The 26,015-nt window shown below is 31.3% G+C and overlaps 15 protein-coding genes and 1 pseudogene across 16 annotated transcripts, besides 3 other annotated features; 11 read left to right on the top strand and 5 right to left on the bottom strand.

The window, feature by feature from the left end:
* Positions 1–337: part of a mobile genetic element that runs on past the window's edge.
* A 1,604-nt stretch (positions 338–1,941) lies between these two features.
* On the top strand, positions 1,942–3,014 carry TVAGG3_0569640 (annotated as a pseudogene). The gene has a single exon: positions 1,947–2,999. A coding segment is annotated over exon 1 (1,053 nt).
* Positions 3,015–3,177: 163 nt separating this feature from the next.
* TVAGG3_0569630 (uncharacterized protein) lies at positions 3,178–3,701 on the bottom strand (the record flags this gene model as incomplete). Its single annotated transcript, XM_001307269.1, has 1 exon — positions 3,238–3,678. One exon carries the CDS (start codon positions 3,676–3,678, stop codon positions 3,238–3,240), a length of 441 nt encoding a protein of 146 aa, XP_001307270.1.
* A 652-nt stretch (positions 3,702–4,353) lies between these two features.
* On the top strand, positions 4,354–4,962 carry TVAGG3_0569620 (spectrin binding; the record flags this gene model as incomplete). Its single annotated transcript, XM_001307268.1, has 1 exon — positions 4,354–4,962. One exon carries the CDS (start codon positions 4,354–4,356, stop codon positions 4,960–4,962), a length of 609 nt encoding a protein of 202 aa, XP_001307269.1.
* Positions 4,963–5,033: 71 nt separating this feature from the next.
* Positions 5,034–6,047, top strand: TVAGG3_0569610 (ankyrin repeat family A family; the record flags this gene model as incomplete). The annotated part of the gene is made up of 1 exon (XM_001307267.1): positions 5,034–6,047. One exon carries the CDS (start codon positions 5,034–5,036, stop codon positions 6,045–6,047), a length of 1,014 nt encoding a protein of 337 aa, XP_001307268.1.
* A 2,487-nt stretch (positions 6,048–8,534) lies between these two features.
* TVAGG3_0569600 (polyadenylation-dependent snoRNA 3'-end processing) lies at positions 8,535–9,158 on the bottom strand (the record flags this gene model as incomplete). The annotated part of the gene is made up of 1 exon (XM_001307266.1): positions 8,541–9,152. The coding sequence occupies one exon, from the start codon at positions 9,150–9,152 to the stop codon at positions 8,541–8,543; it is 612 nt and encodes a 203-aa protein (XP_001307267.1).
* A 125-nt stretch (positions 9,159–9,283) lies between these two features.
* TVAGG3_0569590 (uncharacterized protein) lies at positions 9,284–11,609 on the top strand (the record flags this gene model as incomplete). Its single annotated transcript, XM_001307265.2, has 1 exon — positions 9,284–11,536. The coding sequence occupies one exon, from the start codon at positions 9,284–9,286 to the stop codon at positions 11,534–11,536; it is 2,253 nt and encodes a 750-aa protein (XP_001307266.1).
* Positions 11,610–11,845: 236 nt separating this feature from the next.
* Positions 11,846–12,979, top strand: TVAGG3_0569580 (uncharacterized protein; the record flags this gene model as incomplete). Its single annotated transcript, XM_001307264.2, has 1 exon — positions 11,846–12,979. One exon carries the CDS (start codon positions 11,846–11,848, stop codon positions 12,977–12,979), a length of 1,134 nt encoding a protein of 377 aa, XP_001307265.1.
* A 68-nt stretch (positions 12,980–13,047) lies between these two features.
* Positions 13,048–14,086: a mobile genetic element.
* A 364-nt stretch (positions 14,087–14,450) lies between these two features.
* TVAGG3_0569560 (uncharacterized protein) lies at positions 14,451–15,583 on the bottom strand (the record flags this gene model as incomplete). The annotated part of the gene is made up of 1 exon (XM_001307263.1): positions 14,453–15,583. One exon carries the CDS (start codon positions 15,581–15,583, stop codon positions 14,453–14,455), a length of 1,131 nt encoding a protein of 376 aa, XP_001307264.1.
* Positions 15,584–16,237: 654 nt separating this feature from the next.
* Positions 16,238–17,021, top strand: TVAGG3_0569550 (guanylate kinase protein; the record flags this gene model as incomplete). Its single annotated transcript, XM_001307262.1, has 1 exon — positions 16,246–16,821. The coding sequence occupies one exon, from the start codon at positions 16,246–16,248 to the stop codon at positions 16,819–16,821; it is 576 nt and encodes a 191-aa protein (XP_001307263.1).
* A 55-nt stretch (positions 17,022–17,076) lies between these two features.
* Positions 17,077–18,204, bottom strand: TVAGG3_0569540 (iron-sulfur cluster assembly; the record flags this gene model as incomplete). The annotated part of the gene is made up of 1 exon (XM_001307261.2): positions 17,200–18,129. One exon carries the CDS (start codon positions 18,127–18,129, stop codon positions 17,200–17,202), a length of 930 nt encoding a protein of 309 aa, XP_001307262.1.
* Positions 18,205–18,428: 224 nt separating this feature from the next.
* On the top strand, positions 18,429–19,472 carry TVAGG3_0569530 (ubiquitin-protein transferase protein; the record flags this gene model as incomplete). The annotated part of the gene is made up of 1 exon (XM_001307260.1): positions 18,429–19,472. The coding sequence occupies one exon, from the start codon at positions 18,429–18,431 to the stop codon at positions 19,470–19,472; it is 1,044 nt and encodes a 347-aa protein (XP_001307261.1).
* Positions 19,473–20,072: 600 nt separating this feature from the next.
* On the top strand, positions 20,073–20,718 carry TVAGG3_0569520 (Microsomal signal peptidase 25 kDa subunit (SPC25) family; the record flags this gene model as incomplete). Its single annotated transcript, XM_001307259.1, has 1 exon — positions 20,089–20,631. One exon carries the CDS (start codon positions 20,089–20,091, stop codon positions 20,629–20,631), a length of 543 nt encoding a protein of 180 aa, XP_001307260.1.
* A 681-nt stretch (positions 20,719–21,399) lies between these two features.
* Positions 21,400–26,015: part of a mobile genetic element that runs on past the window's edge.
* TVAGG3_0569510 (uncharacterized protein) lies at positions 22,558–22,920 on the top strand (the record flags this gene model as incomplete). Its single annotated transcript, XM_051238738.1, has 1 exon — positions 22,558–22,920. The coding sequence occupies one exon, from the start codon at positions 22,558–22,560 to the stop codon at positions 22,918–22,920; it is 363 nt and encodes a 120-aa protein (XP_051096562.1).
* On the top strand, positions 22,938–23,180 carry TVAGG3_0569500 (serine threonine-protein phosphatase family; the record flags this gene model as incomplete). The annotated part of the gene is made up of 1 exon (XM_051238737.1): positions 22,938–23,180. The coding sequence occupies one exon, from the start codon at positions 22,938–22,940 to the stop codon at positions 23,178–23,180; it is 243 nt and encodes an 80-aa protein (XP_051096561.1).
* On the bottom strand, positions 23,394–24,033 carry TVAGG3_0569490 (uncharacterized protein; the record flags this gene model as incomplete). Its single annotated transcript, XM_001307258.2, has 1 exon — positions 23,394–24,033. A coding segment is annotated over one exon (640 nt), but the record flags the coding sequence as incomplete, so codon positions are not given.
* TVAGG3_0569480 (phage tail repeat-like family) lies at positions 24,052–24,759 on the top strand (the record flags this gene model as incomplete). Its single annotated transcript, XM_051238736.1, has 1 exon — positions 24,052–24,759. The coding sequence occupies one exon, from the start codon at positions 24,052–24,054 to the stop codon at positions 24,757–24,759; it is 708 nt and encodes a 235-aa protein (XP_051096560.1).

Raw genomic sequence — 26,015 nt, 5'->3', positions numbered from 1 at the left:
GAAGGAATTGCTCCTTATGATATATGCATTGTAACTGTATATATCATAAAGAGCAATTCCTTCAATTAAACGCAAAAACTTTGGTGCAATCGTTGCTGATTGCACCAAAGTTTTCGAACTTTCCCGAGGGAATTGGAGGGTGAGAGATACATAGTCTATCTATGTACCTCCCACCCTCCAAATCCCACTCTAAATGGGAGAAACTTTGTTCGCATGTTATCTTATTCAAACAAAGTTTCTCCCATTTAGAGAAGGAATAGGAGCCTACCAGGCACTGATATATAATCAGTGCTTTGTAGGCTCCTATTCCTAATAAAAATTTGAAAACTTTGGAGCATTTGATTATTGTATTTTGTCAAGAGAAATTAAACCCTGCGAAGTGCCAGTTCTAGACTGGTGCCTCGCAGGGTTTAATTTCTCATATTGGTAGCTTTTTATGTTTTTATATTAACAATAACTCATGAAAAAGATCCGCTTATATAAGAGGAAACTCTCTATCAGAGGTGCTGAATTCAGGCATTCGCATCTGATAGAGAGTCTCCTTTTATATAAGCGAATATAAAAGAATCTATTCTTTTTTGGAGCGTATTTTCAAATATTGAATACTTATGAAAAGTGTTTTTCCTAAAAATTTAATATAATGCTTAGCACAATATATAAAATTAAAATATCTATAATTATTTTCTATATCACACTTTTCATTACACCTTGAAAAGTCTTCTCAAACTCTATTTTTAATTATTTTTTAGATATATCTCAAGTGTGATTATTAAAAAACTCATATAGACTATATTTATTTTTTTCATTCAAAAAATTATATGAGAATCTCAAATTAACTTTCAAATTTTTTATTTTAAAAACATATTAATAATCATATTTTAAGATACTTTTTCGCCCAAAAAATAATCATACTTCCTCGACGATTAATAGGCTCTCAATTTCTATCGTTGACACTACTTAGCATGCAACAATTCTTTATAAAATAGGTATCCACCAGTTAATGGAACTTCGATTTCCTTATTTACTTGATAATTATCATATATGAGTTTGGCAAGAGATAAATAAGCCCTTGAATAGCGATTTTTAAACGGAATGATACATAAAATGTCATTTAGAATAGTATGAGGAAGATATTTTTTTGAATCAATCAATTCTGTTTTGATCATTTTGTAAATCTTGTCTATTTCTTCTTCATTTTCAGTTTTCAGCTGATACAATGCATTATATGAATCGATGTAGTATTTACACATACTTCGCAATTCACAGTATTCATTTGGGTGAGTATCTTGATCGGACATAATATATATTTTTCAAAGATTACATTTCAATTTTACCATTTAAAATATCTTTAAAACTATATTGGGAAAAATAAATGCTATATTATATCGGCGGAAAAACACAGATCGCAAAGATTTCGGATTTCATTAATGCATTTAGATTAAGTTTGTAGATATGAAATAGCACAATAACAACATGAATATCTAAATCAATAAGATTTTCATCCAGATTCGTATGATAAAGGCGTTATTTGCTAATGAAAGTTCTATTCACTAATTAACTTGCGAAATTAGGGGTAGCTTAATGAATTTTAGAAGATACACTGACCTAAATTGAATGTAAGATGTGTAATATTTATTATTGCTTTTCATCTAAATAAATACAGGCGAAATATGTGCTAAGTTACCGAGGATTACACAACATATTCATGTGTTATATACCAAATGGGTGTATTCATGAAAAATTATAGTATTAATAGCATATTTTTATTGTCGAATTGCAATTTCTCATGAAAAATCCCGATACAAAACGTAAATCTTTTGAATTATTGTTGTATTTCGGTAACTAAGATCCTCGATTATTTCTCAAAAAATGAAAGTACGCAATTTCCAGAAGTAACGATCTTTTTGAATGATTTACGAAAAAATCTAAAAACTTAGAAATATAAAATGAAAAATGCAGGTCCCCGCACTAAAGATTTGATATCACAGGTTATAAATGATCGCTTTATTATCAGAAGACATCTTGGCGGCGGAAGCTTTGGCGATGTTTACGAAGCCGAAGATATGGAAACACAGCAAATAGTAGCATTGAAGTTTGAAACAGGCGCAGCAACTAATCCACAGCTTCCTAATGAATACAAATGCTATAAAACATTAGATGGAGGAACAAACATTCCTAAAATTTATGGTTTATTTGATTATCAAAAGAGTAGAGTGCTTGCAATGGAGAAAATGGGGCCATCTTTAGAATCTTTATACAAGCGTTGTGGAAAAAGATTCAATTTAAAGACTGTTTTGATGATTGCCGACCAAATGCTGCGTGCAATAGAATATGTTCATAATTCTGGACTTTTACATAGAGATATTAAACCCCATAACTTCCTTGTTGGAAGAAATGAAAATAGACATCGAATTTTATTATCATTGCTTTGGTGTAATCAGTAAGATAGTACAAAAGAGCACTATATGTACACAAGCAATAATGGTTTGATTGGAACAGCTCATTATGTTTCAGTCAATACTCATCTTGGTGAGTTACAGTCACGTAGAGATGATTTAGAGAGTATTGCTTATGTTCTTATTCGCTTCTTAAAAGGATCATTGCCATGGCAGTCAATAAAAGTTAAATCCGTCGAAGAAAGAAATGAAAAAATTACGCAAATGAAAATACAAACGCAACCTGATATCCTATGCGCTGGCTTACCTCGTGAGTTCAAAGAATTCTACAAATACGCAAGAAGACTTAAATACGAAGAAACTCCGAAATACGCATGGATAAGACAAATGTTTACATCGCTCTTTATTAAGCATGGATTTGTTAATGACTCTGTATTCGAATGGGATGAAGAAGCTAAGATTCACCGCCCATTACCTGCATTTTACCTCCAAAGCAACGCCAGAAGATACATGCGTGCTAACGAGCGTAAAATTAGAGCAAGAAAAGACAAAGTTGTGCTTCCTGAACCACGTGCTATCTTTTATCTTGGGTGGAAAAATTAATTGTTTGAATTTTATAATAAATATGCATTATATTAAATGCTATGATTGCTTTTTATTTACAATGTCCATTAGGCTAAACTTTAGTTCAATTTTTTCAAAAAGATCAACTACAGTTGACATTATATCTAAAACAATGCTTTTCAAGTAGTCTCAAACAATTTTGTAATGTTAGAGGAAGATAAAAACAGTTTATGAAGTATTACAAATATTAGTCTGAGAAAGACAATAAGGAATAAAATTACATTCTTTTTGCTGCAATCTTGCGTAAAAGTTCGTCTGCTGTTTTACGTTTAGGTTGCATTTTGCGTAAAGATTCTAATTTTTCGAGAAGCATATCTCTTTCAGCAGTCAAGTCCGCAAATGTCTGCTTAGCTACAACTTGAGCCTCTTCTTGCTCAATTTTCATTTGGTGGAGCCTTGATGATAATTTTTTAACGTTCATAGAAATAGTTTGCAATTCATTCCATGTGTAGCTTGGTGGTACTGATAATATAACATTATTTGGTGTAAGTTCAAGTTTTGGACGTGCTTTTGCTTTTTTTGCCAATTCTCTTGTTGCATCTGCGTATAAACTGTCTAAATTTTCAGAAAAAGACATCATCCCTTTAAGAATTTGTGTAAGTGCTTCAACATCAGCATCTGGAGGGACTTCAATATTCAATTCTTCTGTTTCATTCATTTTACAATTTATCGAAATTTTTACGCCGTTTAGAATTTTCTGTTTTTTTTTTCAGCATATATCGGCGCTCAGATATAGAATACTCAATTAAATAGAACCATTGCAAGGATATAGAAATTTCAATATTGTAACTCTAACACGATAATTTGATTTAGCGATATACGATAACATCATGCATTAAGACCAATGCCGGATTCTCTGCAGCCTATTGTATACAATCTTGCAATTTATTGGCTTCAACAATGCATACATACGTTGCGATAAACACCGAAAATTTTATAAAAAATGTCTCTGGTTATCAAAAATTAGCCATTTTTATATCATTAAAATCAGCTTTTAGCCAACAAGAAAGCATATTTTGATGCCAATCATGAATTTTTAGTTCTATTACCAAAACTTTTTTTTCAAATAATTTTTATATATTTGTTATGTACATATGCTAAATAATTATATTTTTAATAAATAAAAAAATTGATCTTGTGATCAAATTGATGATTAATCTCATTTCTTAGATTTCCATGAAAAGCACAATATAATAAAATTCAGTATGTTTTCTATCTATGTTCATCAAAAGAAGTCTTGCAAATAGCGATATTCGTTAGTATAACGATTGTTTTTTTAGAGGTCCAAAAAAAGTGCCGGAATTTCATGAAAATATACGTTTTAAATTTTTTAATGTCTGTTCAAAGCATTCATCGAACTAAATTCAGTGAATTGCGAGAAAACTACAAACAATACATCGATACATATAATGCATTGTATCAACTGAAAATTCGAAATGAAGAAGAATTAAACAAGATTTACAAAATGATCAAAACGAATTTGATTGAATCAAAGAAACTTTGCCCACAATCTATTATAAGAGATATCTTAAATATCATTCCGTATAATAATGGCTATACAAAGTCATATTTATCTCTTGCCAAACTCATATCTGATGATTATCATGTGGAAGAAGTCAGACAAATTCCAATTATCTCTAACTACCTGTTTTATAAAGAATATGGAATTAAATTAGACAAATCTCATAGTTTCGAAAAAATTCAATCAGAAAATTTATCCATTCATACAGAAAATACAATTTACAAAGCAATTGTGTATAATGACAAAGAAACATTCATCTCATTTGCCGAAAGAGAAGGATTTGATAAAGATCAAATACTTAGAAACAGCTCTTTGTATTCAATTACCATATCAATATTTTTTCAATTGGTCGTAGACCAGGATATTCATTACTTGAATTATGTTGTTACCATGGAGCAGTTGATTGTTTCAAGTTATTAAGAACGAAATTTAACTCAGAAATAACTCAAAGATGTTTAGTATTATCATTTTTAGGAGGAAATCCCGAGATCATGAGTGAGTGTTTGAAATATCAGAAACCAGATATTGAATGCATGTGTTATGCGATTGTTTCACACAACATTGATTGTGTCACATTTTTGATGAATGAATACAATATAAAGATCAATTTATATCAATGTGCAGTGTATAAAAATCTTGAACCATTTTTAGTTTATTTCGATCAAACTAATGATGTTAACCAATGCTTTGTTTATTCGGCGTTGTTTGAAATGTTATCTCTTTGTGAATATTTCCTTTCACTTGGTACAAATATTAATATATTAATGGGAGAATTTGGAACAGCTCTTCACATTGCAACAATGTATAATTGTAAAGAGATAGCTGAATTTCTTATATCGCGCGGTATAAATATCAACGAGAAAAAAATTAAAGGAAGTACACCTCTTCATGATGCAGCAAAATCTAATAACAAAGAAATGGCTGAGCTTTTAATTTCTCATGGTGCAAATATCAACGAAAAAGATGATAAAAAAAGAACTGCTCTTCATGATGCAGCACGGTATAATAGCAAAGAAATGGCTGAACTTTTAATTTCACTTGGTTTAAATATCAACGAAAAAGATAGACGTGGAAATACACCTCTTCATGATGCAGCATGTGAAAATAGTAAAGTAACAATCGAATTTCTTCTTTCACATGGCGCAAATATCAAGGAAAAGAATAATGATGGAAAAACCGCTTTTCATCTTGCAGCATTGAATAATTGTAAAGAAACTGTCGAATTTCTTCTTTCACATGGCGCAAATATCAGAGAAAAAGACAATGATGGAAAAACCGCTTTTCATCTTGCAGCATTGAATAATAGTAAAGAAACTGTCGAATTTCTTCTTTCACATGGCGCAAATATCAATGAAAAAGACAATGATGGGAAAACCGCTCTTCATTTTACAGTAGATCATAATAGTAAAGAAACAGCCGAATTTCTTCTTTCACATGGTATAAACATCAATGAAAAAAGTAAATATGGAGAAACAGCTCTTCATTACGCAGCAAAAAAATTGTAAAGAAACGGCTGAAGTTCTTATTTCAAATGGCGCAAATATCAATGAAAAAGATAAAAATGGAAAAACTGTTCTTCATTTTGCAGTAGAATATTATAATTGTTGCATGCTAAGATCAGTCATAATGTAAACCTCTCAATTTTATTGTCGTGGGAAGTATCTCAATTCCTTCAAAAAAATTGAAAAACTATTTAATTTTAAAAATATAATACTTTTGATTAGTTAATTAATTGGAGATATTTTAAAAAAATCACTTTTGATAATACTTTTGAGAACTTTAATTAAAAAAATATATTCAAAAATATCCAGGATATCAAGAGGGAATTGTTCCTTATGAGGTATATAGTTATGATGTATACCTCATAAGGAACAATTCCCTCCTTAAAATGAGAAAACTTGTTCGAAATTGTTTATCATTTCGAACAAGTTTTCTCGTTTTTAATAGGAAACTAAAGGCTATGAGGCACTGATTATATATTAGTGCCTCATAGCCTTTAGTTCCTAATAGATAGCTGGGGAACTTTCTCCAAATGATAAGTTATTCAGAGAAAGTTTCCCAGCTATCAAGAGGGAATTGTTCCTTATGAGGTATATAGTTATGATGTATACCTCATAAGGAACAATTCCCTCCTTAAAATCGTAGACATTTTTATACTTATTAATCAACCATTCAAAATCATAGGGTTGTTAAAAATATCAAAAATTAGCGTTTTGAAGACACCATGGTGTCTTATAATTTTCCCTTCCTTATTGGCGTGTAGAAATAAATGCGCCAATAGATTGAAGAAGAAGAATTGTTTTTCTCTTAATGAACTTTAATCCTTTTGATATAAGAATATTAAAAACATTAATATAATTTCGATTTCGGAAATTAAATTTCCAAATTTTTTGTCGATTTCGGAAATAACAGGATCCCGCATCCAACACGCAACAACAAAACACAAAACACACTTTTTGGTTCTTTCATCGTTTTAATTGTAATTTATGTAATACATGATTTGGATAAATTTTACAAAAATAGAACCTATATTATATTCTTTTCAAAGATTCTTGCAAATCATCAAAAATAATTGTATGTTAAAAAAAGATCAAATTATCCTTTCATTATTTTAAACTTAAATTAGTTTTAAGATTGACTAAAGCAATCATATTTATTCATCATTAAATAAACAAAAAAATAATATTTGAGAGTTATTTCAAAAAAAAACACATTGAATTTATTAATTTGTCTCAATTTCAGTATTATAAATTTTTATAATTTCAATATTTTGAAATACACTTTTTAATATTTCAATATTTATGATATTTCAATGTATTAAGTGGTCTCAAATTGAGCTTCTCAAATATAAGTTGGCCTATTCAAATAATAAAATTAAATAATATTTAAAATAATAAATAAAAGTGATTGAGGTCATAGCAAAACGGCTGTTTCAGTCATTAATTCTTAAAAATAAAAAGGGTAAAAACTAAATAAAATGGGTAAAATTCAATAGTGTCTGTACTATCGTTCAATTTGAAGGTGTCTTTTGAAACCGCAAGACACATTGAATTTTTGAATAGTGTATTATGGTTTGACAGACACCAATAAAAAAATAAAATGATATTTATTTTAAATATATAAGATCCTTATATAAAATATAAATATTTTATCGTTTTATTTTCTTGTTTTAGAAATGTTTTTTATTGAAAAATCAATAAAACTAACTCCAAAATAAAATTTTTGATTTAAAGACACTATGATGACACCAGGCAAATCTTCCAAGACACCTATCGTCGGGAATCTAACAACCCTACAAAATCATATTCCTCTGAAAAGTTATTTTATTAAAAATTTAGAATTTTAATAAATATAGAGTTTTAAGATTGAGGCTTTGAGTCGGCTTCAAAGTTAATGAAGAAGGTAGTCTCAAATGGGAAAGAGCTATTGACTGAAATATATTTGTTTTGGATGGTGCTGAAAAATGGATGACTATTTTCGAGATATTCGCTCGTGACTCACAACCATTTTCAAGTGAAGACAATATTTCATTTCCTATTGCCTTAGTTCATCAACAATTGTCAAAGCCATGAATGAAGTATGAAATAATATATTCAACATTGGTTATTCTTTCAGCACGAACTTTCTTTGTTTGTTTTATGAGATCCATGTCAATCAAGGAATTGAATGAATTAGAAGAATTGAAAGACAACAAATGAATTTCACCGAGTTCTGATATTCAAATCTCTTACCATAAACATATATTTATGGACATTCCTTTCAATCTTGAATAAAGAAAAAATTTTTTTTTAATAAATATTCCCAAACCTATATTTATATTAGTTCATTTTCTATCTGTGTGTATTTTTCTTTCAATATACTTGTTAAAACTTCCAAATCTTCCGGAAGAAATAAAAATATGAAAAAAGATACATTTACAAATGAAAATATACTTTGTATGTCAAAATATAGATTGTTTTATAATACATTCTCTTTTATTTAATAATATAACATCACATCTAATGATTTGTTTGAACTCTATTCTTGAAATAGCCACGAATGGATTCAATAAGATTTAAGCAACCATCTGTTGCTGTATGAACTGCTTCTTTCATTTCATCTGGCGAAATACGTCCAATAACTTCTGTTTCTACTATTTCATTTGTTGATGGAAGAATAGCAACACGAACTGAGCGTGGGCTTGATGTAAATGGAAGGAATTTGCCATCAACTAATCCGCAATTGCAGGAAACAACGAAATCTTTCATTTCAATTCCTGCATCAATAAGAGCAAGAGAACCAGCAAGGGTAGTCGCATCTTGTACTAACTCTCCTTTTTCAAGAATAGTAATTGAAATTCGAATTAATGTTTTGAAATATTTTTTGTGGAAAATTGTTGAAGAAAATGTGTGCAAAAGCTTATGGCATAAAGCATCATACTCTTTTGTATTTTGCCATGCATCTTCTATTATGCAATCTACAATTCCTGTGAGTGCAGAATCTTGTTGCTGATTTTCTGGTTCCATTGGGCCATAAACTGCAGCGAAAACTTTTGTATCATTGAGCTCGACGTAAGCTGATCCGGCAGCTCCTTTGATATCTCCAAGACGTACACCAATTTTTAAAGACATTTTAAAAATTTAGGACTAATTTTGTCACTTTTTGCATGTTATTTTTGCCTTTATTCACTATTTGCTAGATTTCATACAACCTATTGGAATTTAATGAATTGTTTCATAGAAAACGTGCTCAATTATTTTGAATGCAAAAATTTATTAATAATGCTCAAAGGAGATCAATAGATACCAAGCTGCATCACATCCTTTCATCAAGGATGGCAAAAGCAGGCAACAGGCGATCTATGACATCCTTTGAAGCACCAATTAAATCCAGAACTCTTTCAGAAATTCCTGTTTCAAAATACGAACTAACGGAATACAATGTTCGAGACATATATATACGAAAATGTGAGGAATTAGATATCGAAATGAAAGAAGAATCCTGTGATAATTTTACAAAAAAGTTTTTAGATGCATTTCATCCAAAATCATGTCATCTAGGCTCCTTTTGCTTAGGTGCAACAGGCTTTACTAGGGCTATTTCATTTTTTTACACATTAACGAACATTTATTTAATTGATTTATCAATGAATCACATTGAAGACGCAGGTGCAATTGCATTATCAGAGTATTTAGCATCAGATCCTCAAGTAATCGAAATAGATTTAAGATCAAATTTAATTGGCTCAAGGGGTTCAGCAGCAATAATGAAAGCATTAGGCAGTAATACGCATTTACAATCAATTGATATGAGTGCAATAGATGGAGTTAACAGAAATAAGATTGGATTAACTGGAGCCAAGAATCTAGCAGAATCTATAGGAAATAATCAAGTGCTTACGGATTTAAACTTATCATATTATGGATTTGGAGCTGAGGAATGTGTTTTTCTTGGAGAAACAATGTACAAAAATAATTCTATTGTTAACATTGATTTATCTGATAATAAAATAGGATCAAAAGGGTGTACAAAGCTTTTCAAAAGTGCTGGATGCTTGGGTGCAATCAAAAAGATAAATTTATCGAAAAATGAGATTGGTGATGCAGGAATTACAAATCTTTCCAAGCAACTCATGCATAATCATACGCTTAGAGTCTTAGATTTATCACATAACGTTATTACAGTCAATGGATTAACGAAATTATTAGGAGCTTTGCAAATCGACTGTGAAGTTGTAGAATTATCATTAGCCTATAATAAATTGAATCCTACTGCCAAAGATACTCTTACAAACTTTGTCAGAACTCTCAAAAAGATTAAATCATTTAATATTGCAGGAAATCCACTTAAAGATGAATGTATTTTAGACTTTCTCCATACAGTCCAAGAAAATGATAACTATGTATCGCTTAATATCTCGGATACTTTTATTACTGATAAATGTACAAGAGGAATCTCAGATTTTATCAAGAAATCTCACAAATTACAGAAATTTTATATAGCAGGAAATTCTATAACCGACAAAACTGGAGTTCCTCTTGCTAATGCCCTTGCTCAAAACTCAACATTGCATTTCATTTCATTAAGAAACTGCGAATTGAAAGACAGAACCGCGGAAACGTTTATTGACCTTATGCAGCAGAAGAAGAGATTCCCAGAGATGGATCTTCAATTCAACAACTTCAGTTACAAAGCTTTTAGTCATTTGAATTCTGTCATTGAATATTCAAAAATGTCTGATTTCACATCCATTGCTGTAATTTGCCAGCAGACGATTGAAAAGCTTGGTGAAGACGAGAAAGTGTTGAACCACATGAGGAACGAACTAGTTCAACAACGAGGAGAGAATGAACAATTAAAAACAGAGTACGATGCAACAGCAGAAAGTTACAAAAATTTACAGGAAGAAAGAAACGAAAGCATCAAAACAGCGAAGCAAGAATTCGAAGAAACTAAAGCCAAATACCAAGATCTATTAGAAACAAGGCGTAAGGCTATTGATGAATACAATGATCTCAGAGTTGACTATGAAGCGAAAGAAAGAGGAATTTTACGCGAAAGACAACAAATTGGTCAGTCATTAAGAGCTGCTGAGAACAGATTGAGAATTGCGGAAGACAAAAGATTGGAAGAGACACAAGCTATCAATGATACAATCACTCAATTAACGTGCGAGAAATCAGAGTTATTGTTGAAGCTTCAAGGAGTTTACGAGATGATTAGAGAGATTCAAAAAGAAGATCAAATTGAGAAAGAAAAAGAAAAAGAGAATTTGGAGCTTACTGTTAAGGAAACTGCTATGAAAGGAATGCAGAAGATGATGGATGACTCTCCAAGATCTGCAAGAAGAGTTGAAGTTAAAAAAGTCGAACAAAAGGAACCGGAAAAGAGAGAATTAAAGATTCCTCAAAGATCAACGCAGGTTTCCAATTCATCTGCAAAGTCAAGCAGTCGTCTTAAAGTTAGCAAAGTCACTCTTCGTGCTTCAACTTCTATGAAACCAACAAAGATATAACTTTTTTATGTGTTTTTTATTGTTTTGTTTTAAAAAATTATTAAATCTGGATTAACTACTATTTTGGTTAAAATTTAGATTAACAAATTTGAGATTGAAAGGTGTAATTTCGATAAAAAATTTTTTTTCCACTGAATGTCAGAAATTGAATTTCTTTTAAATTCCAACATGTTATTGGAATACATGAAGAATCCATTAAAATTATAATTGAATGCAATTTATTTTTTGAGACAAGATTTGTGAGGAAAAATATCTGTCAAGTAAACTCGTTACATTATGAAATTTCCAATATTCATTTCATTTTTCTTGATGTCTCAGAGTTCTAGTCGCACTTCCACACCATCAAGCAGACAGATGACACCTAATACACCTCATGGTAGGTACAATTCAAGATTTCACCTCGGTATTTTTAAAAAAATTTATTATATGATCACTTTCATAGCGATTTCTATCATTCTTTCTTATTTATTCCAAATATTCAACTATGTGGACAAAAAATATAAACTGAATACCAAACCGATTCCAAAAGAGGCACAACCATTTGCATATTTCATTAACAACCTTGCAAAAGACATTGGAAATAAGGTTCTAGAGATTCATTTGCCCCGAATTGCATACTTTTCTTTTATCGCTTTCGCATTTGATTTATTATTAGTTTTAACAAACAACTACATCATGTCGGCACTTGGCGCTCTTTACTTTTTATTTGATGGACCATTAGTTGCATTATTCACAAGTAACATTTCTCTTTGCATTGCTTTCATTTTTTCATTTTTCATTCTTCGTTTTATCGTTGCATACTTTTTATCAGATGTAGGATACTTGGCTGCAATATATTATTTGATATTTTCCATACAATTAATGATCACTACTCTTTTCATTAGACCAGATATGGTTATTCCGTTATTAATATGCTTCGTAATAGTTGTTCAAAAGAAATACACTGTCGAAGCATCATTCTTTAGTACCAGAGCGTTTTTAGAGTCAATCAAAAGCATTTTTGGAATAATTTTTATTATTCTTAACTTCTGTATCGGTATATTAGTCATTCAATCAAAGTTTAAGCTTCCAAAGTGCGAAATTACATTGCAATACAAAGTTTTGTTCTCTGAATTTGCATCAAACGAACATAACTTAACATTTGTTGTATTTTTCTTCCTTGGATTATTTGGATTATTTATATCCGATATCAGTAGAGTTAATTCTTCTGAAATTATTTTATTATTATTGTTTTTCTCATATCTTAACATTGTTTCATGTGTTCTGGATTTTCCAATCTTTAAGTTTAAGCAAATTACAATTTGGGCTGTTATTTTCGCATTTAATTCGATTGGAAGGTCAAATTTCCTCAGTGTATTAGCAGTTTTTCTTTTTTTATTTACAATTTTCTTTTTCTATTCTCCTATCCAAAGCTATTTGAAAGATTCTTCAATACCACAATGATCATAGAGCTATTTTTAAATTTATTTTTGTAAAATTTTTAAATTTTATTAAACTAGCCGAGATTTTAAGGGTGCACACGAGAGGATCATGTAAACTTCAGAATTTAGAACCTTATTTTTAGGCATTATCTTGGCTACCTATTTAGGCTCGAAAAGCAAAAAATATCAAAAAATACAACTTGAGTCCATTATGACCCTTTCATGGAGGTAGTTTTTATCCGCTAGTATTTTCCCTTTGAATCTCTTTACAATTCGAAATCAAATTCAAAACTCAGTAGAAGAAAGGAAGAATCGACTTACTACGGTTGTAATACGAATAAATACATATATTTAATTATTTTTATTTACATAATAATTGTTTGAAGCTCATATTCCAACAAATTTTTAAATAAAAACATTAAAATGTTGAAAATGTTCATATATTTTAATAGGGTTTTGGCACTTTATTGAGGAATTACTACATACATAGTCGAACTGAACTTGATATTTTGAAATTTAAATTATTTATCAAAATTAAAATTTAACTTGAAATTTATAATTATTTAGTCATATTTTGCATAATTCTAAGTAGATTTTGTAAAAAATCAAGAAAGAAAAATTTTAACGTGCTTTATTTTTTCTTTTTTATAATAATACATATTATTATATAATTAACATATTCATAATGTTTCACCCTTTCAAAAATATAATCCTCCTCCTCTCAAATAAACGTACATACGGGTGGCCTCTTTTTTCAAAAAATTAAAATTTGAAATTTTGGGCTCAAATATTAGAGATTTTTCAACCTTCAACGATATATGTTGTCTATATCAGACCTCCTTTCTTTTTGATACTTAACATTGTTCCTAAATCTTAGCCGTTAAGGCTGTTCTGAAAATATTTTTTTTCGAAAAAATTCGAAAAAAATTCTTAAAATTCAAAAATCCCTTAATTCCTGAGGATTTTGGAAAAAAGTTTTTACATGAAAATGTGTATATTATATGAAGTATATTGATAAGGTAAAAATCAAATTTTATTGCATATTCATCGAGAAAATAAACTAACGAATCCCTCAAAATTGAGAGGGTAATCCTCCTCCTCTCAAATAAACGTACATACGGGTGCACCCTTAAGAGCATATAATTTTTGTATTGCAAAATCAAAAAAAATGTTTAAATCCAAAAGTTTCTCAAAAATAATTCTCAATTCCTTAATTCTTTAATAATAACTAATCTGGCGTTAAAACTTACACTTTCATTACATTCATAATGGAAGAAATATTTAATTATCATCCATTAGTAGAGCACAAACTCTCTGGAGAGTTAACTCGTGGTGCGACCCTTTACTGTCCATATATTGGCAAAGGCTGTACTTTCTAAATATTTGAATGTTTTAAAAGAAGAATGTATTGAAGATTGAAAATTAATTCATTATTGAATAAAAAAGATAAAAAGATTGATGGGTCTTAATTAAAATAATCAAAACAAATAATATTTTATTCATCAAAGCTTTTTCCTCGAGATTTTGGTCGAGGAATTTTCTTTGGAGTTTCAGGACGGTCCGGTTGAGAAACAGCCTTTCTGAGTTTCATTGCCTTTGCAACTAAAGATGGTTCTGCAGCTTTAAGTCTCTCTAAAATGGAAGCTCTCATTTGATTTGTCTTTTTGAGACTGTTTATGTATTCTTCGTTAGCAAGATCTATTTCTCTCGCTATGTCATTATCAACTGAAATGATTTCGTTCTTTCCTGGATGTAAATCTAAAGATTGTACTTCTAGTAGCAGTTTCTGTTCAAAAGGAATGCTGGTATATATTGATGTACCGTATGCATTCGGAAATAGAGCTTCCGCGTTGTGATCAATTGGAGGGGCTTCGAAATTTTTTCCATTTCTTTCAACAGGGCGCTCTTTCGTAAGTTGTACGAATGAACAAAGTAATCTATGAAAAACTACTTCGGGTGATGCTCCAGAATTTGCATTTGCTGGGGTGATTGATCCTGGAATTCGAATTTGAACGGAATCGTTCTTATATTTCTGCTTAAGTTTATCATTATATGCAATAGAATAGTGTTGGCCTATTTGTCCGCGCTTAGGTGTAATGTCAATTGGATATAAAAAATTTGCAAGGTTCGAAACTGTTGGAACTGTCGAATAAAACCTATTAACTTGGTTCCAAATAGTCATGGAATTAATTTGGCGAGAAGTAGTCTCTGTTGTAATTGATGCTCGTTTGAGTTTCTTTTGTGGTTTCTGATGTGTTTGAGGATTATATGTAATTTTCTGCGAAACTGAGCGTAATATCTCCATTCTTGGTTGTTGGCGATGAGGATGGGCAGGTGGAAGAGATTCTTTATGAGAATTTTTTTCGTAATGGGAAAAACCTTCAATTAATTGAGATTTAATTGTTTGTAGTATATCAATAGTATCTAGTAATTTCTGTTTATGCTCAGGAGTGATTTTTTTATCAGAAGATTTCAAAATTAATTCGTATAGATGACGAATTTCTTGGAAATTTTGCTTTTGGTTTTGATATTTCTTAGTAATTTCATGTCCATAATCATGTTGTAGGAAGTAAGAAACTGTCTTCCCTGAGCTCGGACGTTTCACAGGGAGTGGAGTTTCCGTCATTCAAAAAGGTGACAAAAAAGTGACGAATAAGAGGATAAAAAAGACGTTTTCTTTCCTTTGGATATTTTGAAATTACTTACATATTTTCGTGCTTGGCATGATATTTTGGTAATTTTTTTAAAGCATTCAATTTTTTAATTTTCAATATCTCCATCCAAGGCAAGCCTTTATATCAGTTATGGTACGTTCACAATAATTGATCAAATTCTTGACTAATCAAGCTCTACATTTCCCAACTTTAGCAGCAAATTTACTTTTTTTCAAATATCAAATCATATTTAACTTTAATGCGTATGCATATTTCTGCTTGAATACCAGAACTAATTCTGATATGAGGAAAAAGCATGTAAGCATAGCAGATCCAAAAGAAAATTTTATTGTAAATGCTCAATGGAGATAAATATATGAGTGTCACTTTTTGCACCCAACGGCCCTTGTTTACATGCGTGCATAAATGAAGAAGAAAAAACAAAAACAAAATTGAAATGAAAAGACCACAACCATGTAAATCTCTCAAAATATTTCGATTTCATTTTATCATATGTTCAGATGATATTAAGTGAATTCATTAAAAATTTAAAATGGCTTGGTATCTATTGAAATTTTTTTCTCCCGATGTAAATTTGTGAAGTTTACAAAAACGAAGTTTTCTTGGGAAAAAAATGTCGCGTCCCATTGTATTTGTAGGCCCATCTGGTATCGGCAAGGGAACAATCATTGGAAAGCTTAGAGAACTTTACCCTGGTAGATTTGATTTCTCCGTTAGCCATACAACACGTAAGCCAAGAGAAGGAGAAACAGATGGCGTTCAATATAATTTCGTTACCCGCAAAAAATTCGAAGAAATGATCAAGAATGGAGAATTCCTCGAACATGCTGAAGTTCACGGCAATTATTATGGTACATCTTTTGCCGCCATTCATCATGTTGAAGAATCTGGCAAGATTTGCATCCTTGATATTAACATTGATGGTGCTATTGCTGTATATAAGTCCAACATGACTCCATATATCATTCTTCTCAAGCCAACTTCATTCGAAGCACTTGAAGCTCGTCTTCGTGGAAGAGCAACTGAAACAGAAGAACAAATTCAAAAGCGTCTCCAAACCACTAAAAGAGAACTTGAAAGATACGAAGAACTTAAGGATATGTTCGATTTAACCATTATTAATGATCGCCTTGACGTTACACTCATTAAAATATCAGAGGAGCTCTTCAAGAGATATAAACTCCCATAAGACCTTTCTATCATTATGAAAAATATACTCGAAATTGTAAAGATTCTAAAATCTTTTTTATTACTTTGTTAACTTCAGATTTTTAGATCATAGGATTGTTTTTAGTTCAAATATTTTGATATAGAAATATAACGAAAATATTGAAAAAAATAATATGATAAACCCAATGAGCTGACAGCATATAGATAATACATACGTATTGTATGCTATAACGATGCATGTTCAGGATCTCAAATGCTAAATCAAGAAGAAATTAAAAATTTAAACTTTAAAAGAAATAGCATTATTGAGGGATGTCTTTTTAAAACATTCTATCTATATTAAAAAGAAATACTCTATTGGTTTATCAATATAAAAAATATAATATAGAAAATGGTATTAGTATATTGAACTGAGTTCATGATCAATAAGTAAAACAGTTCCATCATCACTTGCAACAGCAATGATATTCTGTTTTTCGGGATTTGGCTTGATACAGTTAATATCTCCAAGTTGGCCAGTGTCAAACTCTCCAATTTTTTCTTCAAATGTATCATTCATGATATATATCTTATGGTCAACACCAGATATAAGCCATTCGCCGTTTCTGTAAGTAACAGCGTAAAGACAGTCAAGTGGCCTGTTTAACTGGATTTCTCCAGCATCAATATACTTTCCGTCTTCTTCGATATAATGAACTGCTTTTCCGTCTTCTCCAATAGTTACAAATTCATCATTTTCGTTATCAAATGCGAGTTCCCAAACTGTATATGTATGATGAGTGAATGTTTGAAGACTACCGTATTCCTCCATAGAAGACCAAACTTTAACAGTTCCATCAAAGGAAACTGATACTAATTTGGAATCGTCTGGTGAAAACATAACGTCTTTAACATCACCCTTATGTTCTGTATGTATCACGATATATTCTAGTTCTTCAACATCCCAAACGAAAATAGATTTATCTCTATTACATGTAACAATGTATTTTCCGCTATGTGACCATCTTGCTGATTTAAGTTCTTTATCATTTTCGTATAAATTGCCAATCATTTCTAAAACTGGTTGTTTATCTTCATCAAATTCGTAAAGAACAGCTACTCCATCAAATCCAGCAGTTACAAGTCTCTTACCATCAGGTGACCAATGAACTCTCCTAATAATGTTTGGTCTTTGTTCTCTAAAAACCTCTGTAACATTAAAAGGATCTTCATCATCAATTTTTAAGAGGACTAATTCGCGTGAGGCGCCAACAATAGCTAAATACCTTCCATCAGGACTCCAATCAACATCAAATACTACTTTGTCGCACTCAAAAACAGTTTTCATATAAAAAATTGAGGATTTTGTCAAAAATTTTCTCCATTCAAGGAAGTTTTTTGGCTTGTCACTTTTAATGTTGCCGAATATAAGATCAATATAAGAATGATTCATTAACTCTATCATTAGAATTTATGAGCAAGACAGACCTATTCTGTGTAAATCTTTCTTGTAATTAATCCATATTTCATGCTGATTTGCAGTAAATCTTGTCAAAATATGTTCAAAAGAGCTGAATGAATAGAAACTTTAGTATAGTAAGTTATTATCTGGTAGTTGTAACAAGTAATCAATGCCCAAAATTTTGAATGGAAATTGTATACGTTAAAAAATTTATAATAATGAAATCATCGCGGCGAGCTAAGGTTTTTACTAAACCTACGGTTCGTCCGATGTTTAATAATTATAATTTTGTATCTGTAAATTCATCTAAGCCAATTAAGAAATCAAAACCTCAAGCTCAATCTAGAAATCCAAATATTAACTTTGAAATGAAAGTGAAACCTCCTAGTGAAAATCCACCTGTCAGTGCTCGCAGAAAAAGGGATAATCCATATCTTTTAACACCAAAAGATCAGCCAAAATACATCGATCATTTGTCAACATTAAAAAGGAAAGCAGAAACAGGAAATTATTTAAACGATATTTGTCCTATTTGTAAATCAAAACTTGGTAGTGATAATCTTGTGATCCTATCATGCGGACATTTTGTACATCATTCATGTCTTTCTTGTTTTTGCAGGCTAACAAAAGAAAAGATACCAAAATGTCCAGTATGTCATGCTGTATACAAAGTAATTGATCTGCATATTAATGAAAAATTACTTCAAAGTTCAGCAATCAAGATACAAAAAGTAATTAGAAGATATTTAATCAGAAAAAGGATTCCAGAATTCGCTCCAACTGGTTCTATTATGATGAAGAAGTGGGTGGTTCGTCAGGCAGAAAGAGCAAGTAGTAGATTAACAAGTGCAATGGAACATCAGAATGATTGTGTTGATGCAATCATAAATTCCATTGATCATGAACTCGAATGGGCTAGAAGCATTATGAAGTCTGTTGAAATGCGGGCAAGAGATATAAATTGGAAAGAAGTCAGAGATAAAATTATTGAAAGAAATTCATTTACATGTACGATTTGTCTTAGAGAAATAGACGAAGATGAATGCGAGATTACATCTTGTGGACATTGCTTCCATGAATCTTGCTTAAATTCATGGATGGATTATTGTTCACATCAAAATATACAGGCAAATTGTCCTGAATGTCGTGAGTTCTTCCAGCATAGGAAGCTTAAAGAATATAGAAGACCAATGCAATTCTCAAATGCTATTGATGATTTATTGTTTTAAATTATTCGAATTTTATTTGTTTGTATTATAAAAACTATGTTTATATTATATTGTGGTATCAATGTAGTCCTCGACTTCACTCAATTTCATATTGAAAAAAATAAATTCCCTTTTTTCAAGGATATTGTTTTGATCCCATTCATTATAAGTGCATTAACTATATATATTAGTCCAAATAGATACATGTTGCTATAAGCAATTTCTAATTTGGTGGTGAAAACTGTTCCCTAAATTGAGAGCAAACCTAATGCAGTAGATACATGCATGAATGTAAAACTGCCATGGTTGATCCATTGCTATATGAATGGCTGTCTACTCATATGAAATTCTTAAATTACAAATATTATTAAGTATTTTCAATAAAGCATTTGTTTTCCTCTTTAACTACTCTCGTTTGTGTAAGTGCTATTGAGTTCAATCGAATGAGCTATACATCAAATAAGAGGGGAAAAGGAAATTTGAAATATTGTAACTTCATGTTTATTTCAAACAATGATCTGTACTACAATACGCTTAGAGAGTCAAAATTCTCAAAACATTGCGAAATCTCCTAAGCATTCAATTCACTTCGACAAAATGAACATTTTGACAAAAAAGTGACGTTTATTGCAGACAGATGGCACCAAATCGCTTCAATCTGAGCTCTGCAGGCAGACTTCGCCGCCAAATGAACCAAGTTCTTGCAGAAACATTTGCCCAACAGAAATATTATCAATTGCGCTTTTTGACATTACTTATTGGTTTCAGCAAAATCTTCCACGCTATAGCACTCATGTATATGTACATGCAACAAATTCCGTTTTCCGAGAAATATAAGACCAACTTGATTTTGTCCATTACAGGAACTCTCACTTACGTAATTCAATACGGAATTTCAATGGTCTGGTGGAAACATTACTACGGTACATTCGCTCGCGAGTCATCATCAAATAATAATCTTATTGTTTGCATCCATACTCCATGGTACACAGGAAAATATGTTATAACAATTTATTTAAGTCCGAAAACCACATATTTCCAGAGATTAACAAATGAAGTCTACCACGAAGAGATAGAATTCGCTAACTACTTTACAGAAAGTGGTTATTTCCTTGAAGAAAAATGGAAAGCTAAAGTCTTGAACATTTACAACCAATCTCTCTATGCTAAGAACAAATAAATGTAATACAAATATATTTATTCAGATCTTAAATAAACACATACTAAAATTTACTTCTATCTAACTTTTTTATTGAATACATGAGCTAAGCACTGTAGCAATAAGGCTTAACATGAATAGAATATTTTAAGGGATAGTAAAAAAGCAAAAAATAAAAGAAATTTCTTAAATTCACTAATTTTTAACCCTTTTTATCTTTATTAAGGGTCCACTGTAAGGCCAAATAAGGCCTATCGTCGTCCCAAAAATATTGCTCAAGATGGTGTTTTTACTAAGGCCCAAAACTTAAAAAAACACAAAAAATTAACTTTACTCTTTTGAGATCCTTATCAGATGTGCAACAATTTGATGCAGTATCGCAATTCGAATCCGATTTTTTAATGTAGATGTACTCTAACATTCTTGAAAAAATGCAAAATGATATTAATCAAGCTTTTCATTTCTGTATCATACACGAAACAAAATCATTCATTATACTAAAATTTATCAAAGTTTGAATAATGAAAAAAATAATATCTAAATTTTTACATTGAGTCGGCTATTGATATGGTCAATATTAAATCGTTTAAAAATGGGCATTGGCCAGAATAATACCCACTAAAATACACATTTTTTTAAATTTTATCAATTTGTTTTGGTATATCTTTATGATAATGAATAAAATGCTTATCTTTCATAAGTCAATACATAATTTATGCTGAAACACAAAAAATAACACGAAAATTTTTGGCCAACATTTCAAAACGAAGGATAATGCTTTGAATATATAAACAAAAAAAAAAAAAAAAGGTAGTGGGGCTTCCAGGGGCTGCGCCCCTTCTAGCCCTGAAGATGTTTAGTATAACTTTGTCCGGACAAGTAAGGGTCTATCGTCGCTACAGGAAAAGTTACGGGCGTTCCAAGGAAGTATACTTTGAGAAGCCTTTTCTGTCACTTTTCAGGAAAAAAACATTTTTATTATATATAAAATGAATTTTACAAAACCACCGTTACCCTTCTTTGGAAATAAGAGTAGATGTAAAGATATTCTATTGAGAGAACTTAAGAAACTACCGAATGGTCTAACATTTGTAGATTTGTTCGGTGGAAGTTTCTATATATCTCATTTGTGCCATACAATATTCCCAGACTCAAAGATTATATGCAATGACTTCGACAACTATATGGACCGTCTCAAACATATTCCAGACACAAACAATATATTGAAAGCGTTAAAAGAAAAGATACCTATAGGTAAGATGGAACGTATACCATTAGATAAGAAAAATATTGTGAGAGAGGCTTTGAAAAAAGCAGAATATATAGACTGGGATAGTATATCTGCTAGACTATTATATAGTGGTGCTATAAGAGTTCATGACATTGAAACACTTATGTCAAAAGTTTTATATCTTAACTATACAAATGTTTTCAAAGAGGACATAGAAAAATATATTGAGGGTATAGAGTTTGTGAGATGTCGTTGGACAGAGTTGTATGAAAAATATAAAGACAAGGAAAATGTTTTCTTTATAGTGGACCCGCCGTTCTATAACACATGGGATTTTCAATACCAAGTAGACTGGACTTTGAGAGACTCTTTAGAAACTTTAGACGTTATACATAACCATCCATGCTTTTACTTTACATCCGATAAAAGTGGTTTGGAAACCGTTATGAGATGGTTAGAGGACATACATGCCTATGAGTTTAGATATGACAAGATAGAATATGAGAGAGGTCCTATAAACCGGAGAAAGTGTCATAACAAAGAAATTTTACTAGTAAGTAAATGTGGTTTGAAATAGGACTACTTGTTTTAGGTTTTTTCCATTGTGTCATTTATTTATTTGACGTGGCAGAAAGGTACAGAGAATATGAAGATGAACCAATGTCTGCAAATGTTCAGCATATGTACTCGTAAGAGATATTTTTATCTAATATTAAATGGACGCACAGAACTTAGCGAATGCACAGCAACCTGGACAACCAAACCCAGAGAATATTCCAAATGAAGTTAGAATACAAACTGCAATGGCAAACTATGGTCAAGTGCCAACAGATGTACAAATGCAAACTGCCATGTCAAATGACGCTGCGTTAGGTTTGCCACCATGGTATGCAAATATGAGATGGAAAGAGTTTTATACAAACCCTGAAGTGGGATATAAACAACTTTATGCAGATGACGCGAACACAGGAGTTGACCCAGAATATGTTTTCTACCAGAGGAGAAACAGAATGTATGAGCTCCAGTTAAAAAATGCTATGGAACTCAGAAGGAAACGTAAGAGACTAGGCGGACATTAGATTTTTACATATAGTAAATGGGTTTCTTCAGTAGTATTGGAAACTTCTTCAGAAGAGTTGGAAGAGGTATATGGAATGGAATAAAATCTGTCGGAAGAGGAATTTGGAACGGAGTCAAAAATATTGGTAAAAGAGTAGGTCAGTTCGTTGGTATTATACCTAAAGACCCTGAACCAGAAGAACAAGCTCCTGTTATACAACAGCCTGAACCTGCACCACAGTCTAGTTGGCAACCAAATCCAACACCTCAACCGTATTAAAAAATTATATTTTTACCGTTCGATAGTAGTTGTATATGAAACTAAGTTCTAAGTAAAACGCATGGTATAATGGAATTATTCTCTTTCTTCCATCTGTTGTAAACCATACTTGAAAGTCTGAAATACTTCCACTTGGTGGTTCATATAGCTTTGTAGGTTTTTCGTAAAAGTCATTTGCCAAGCATAAGAAAGAGTTTTGGGCGCCAGAAAATGAAGCATGAACTATAATAGCATCTGAGTCGAAAACATTTTCATATGTTCCATTAGGGTTTTCGACTTCATAAAAGTCCGGGTGTACTGGATATTCTGCAGGCTGATTTAACATCCTCAAAAATCTATACCATGCCAAGTTGTTATATTTTGTAGAAATATAAACGTTTTCTCCAAGGTCTTCTATTCTATTGATTTTAACAGTTGCATTTTTCCTGTCATAAATAATATCGAGATGGTACTCTCCTTCGTCAATGTTGTACTGTTTTGCATATTCGAGATAGATATCGTTTATTTTTTCTTGAAAAGCTTGAAGAGTTGTTTCTAAGTTTACAAACAAACTAACTTGTAAAAGTTTTCCCTGTTCAAATTTCTCATACGTACGTTTTTCTTTGTTATAGTATCGAACTTCAAAACCGACCGTAAATGGGAAACCATGTATGGCTTCTGAAATGAACTTCATTCTACGAAAGCCAATAGCTTTTGTGACGGATGGGTCTCTTAACCATCTTAACGGGTAGTCAAAACGATAGCCTTCATGCTTTACGGTCTCTGTCTCAAACTTTTGACCTACATTCGTAAAAAGTTCATCTAATGGTTTAGTTGTAGCAACTCTTGAATTTTCTTTTTCTATTGAAAGCATATTTTATCTAGAATAAAAATGTCAAATGAAACAGCGTCTATGAGAGAAATACAACACAACCGACAACTCATTATGCAAGCTCTAAATAAGAACACAACAAACTTTTCAAACTATTCTAAGATATCTGAGTCATTGAAAGAAGGAAACTTAAAACTGACATTAAACCCAATGACAGACGAGTTTCTATTTCAAGACACTAAGAACCATACTGTTTGTATAAATCCAACAAAAGGAACTTTAAACGAGAAACCTATAAATGAACTTCTTTTGAAAGCAGATGTTGACAACAAAGCTGACAAAACATATGTAGACGATGCAATAGCAAAAGAAGAAGAAAGAGCTAACAAAGCTTATGCAACGAAAGAACATACTCATCCTGAACTAGCAGACAAAACATATGTTGACAATAAAATGTCAAGTGAAGTGACAAGAGCTGAAAACGAATATTCTAAAAAGACTCATACACATTCTATATCTGAAATAACAGACTTACAAGAAACATTAGAGACAAAAGCAGATAAGGGATGGGTGGCTAGTGTGTTAGTGAAGAAGGCGGATAAGGAATATGTGGATGAAAAAGATAACGAAATTATAGAAAGGGTTGAATGGTACCATGAACTAGTGATGCGAAAAATTCCCAAACATATGGGGTTTCTCATATCCCGTCCCCTATCGTTTCCCCAATTCAATTTTTTTGGAATTTTATTTTTTTTCCCGCCCATTTGAATTAAAAATGGGCGATTTTCGTTAATGTGATTGAAATATCATAAAATTAATACGTATTTTAGCTAATAATTCTATTTTTATACAATATTCTCTCATTAAATCAACATTTTTTTCTAATTTTAATTTTTAATTTTTAATTTCTTCATAATTTTAGCGATTTATGCTCATTATTAGCAAATAAATAATATATATAATATACTTATTTCATTTTATTCAGATAGGTCTTTGGGATTGGGATACCTTGTCCAAATTCAGAGGAAGTTTGAGAGGTTGGGATGGGGTAGCCCATATTCAATTATCCCAAGTGTACTCCACGAATTTAAAATTATATTATATTATTGATGACATATCTAAATTTATAGATAAAAATTTCAATGCGTACACAATTTTTTTTGAGAAAATTCTTTTTTTTTACTTATTTTCATTCATAAAAGCTCACGTGAACTTAATTAACAACTGAGACATTTCCTATGAAATCATTTAATGCCGTCAAAATAGACATGTCTAAGCTGTTTTGAGTGACTTTCGCTCGATGTCTGATGCAATATCAGACATCGAGCGAAAGTCTCTCATATTGGCAACACATCCATACGATCAATACTATAGCTACGAATTACAAGCCTGTTTGGGCAATTTTTGGCCGAGTTCTGATTTTTCATTAGATCTCGAGCGAAAGTCTCTCAAATTGGCTGCCAGTTCATAAGAGTGAAACTCTAGCTACAAATTAGAAGCTTGCTTGAGAGACTCTCGCTCGCGTTGGGATCTGCATCAGAACTCGAGCGAAAGCCTCTCAAAGTGGTAAGACCTGCTCATTGTTGAGCAGGAGCTGCGTAATGTGTTCGAGCAGAGTGAGGCTCTTCTAAGATCTTCCTTGTGATTGGAAGAAATTAGAAGAGTCTCACTCTACTATTTTGTAATTGTATGCCCCGGCCTTTGAGTGACCAGGGCTGCGTAATGTGTTCGAGCAGAGTGAGGCTCTTCTAAGATCTTCCTTGTGATTGGAAGAAATTAGAAGAGTCTCACTCTACTATTTTGTAATTGTATGCCCCGGCCTTTGAGTGACCAGGGCTGCGTAATGTGTTCGAGCAGAGTGAGGCTCTTCTAAGATCTTCCTTGTGATTGGAAGAAATTAGAAGAGTCTCACTCTACTATTTTGTAATTGTATGCCCCGGCCTTTGAGTGACCAGGGCTGCGTAATGAATTCGAGTAGGATTGTACAATAGCTCGGCAAACGCCGAGCAAATTGATATAAACGT

The sequence above is a fragment of the Trichomonas vaginalis genome, chromosome II (genome assembly GCF_026262505.1).
Source record: "Trichomonas vaginalis G3 chromosome II, whole genome shotgun sequence".
Taxonomy (NCBI): Eukaryota; Parabasalia; order Trichomonadida; family Trichomonadidae; genus Trichomonas; species Trichomonas vaginalis.
The sequence above is the reverse complement of the archived record's forward strand: the minus strand, read 5'-3'. Positions and strand labels throughout refer to the sequence as shown.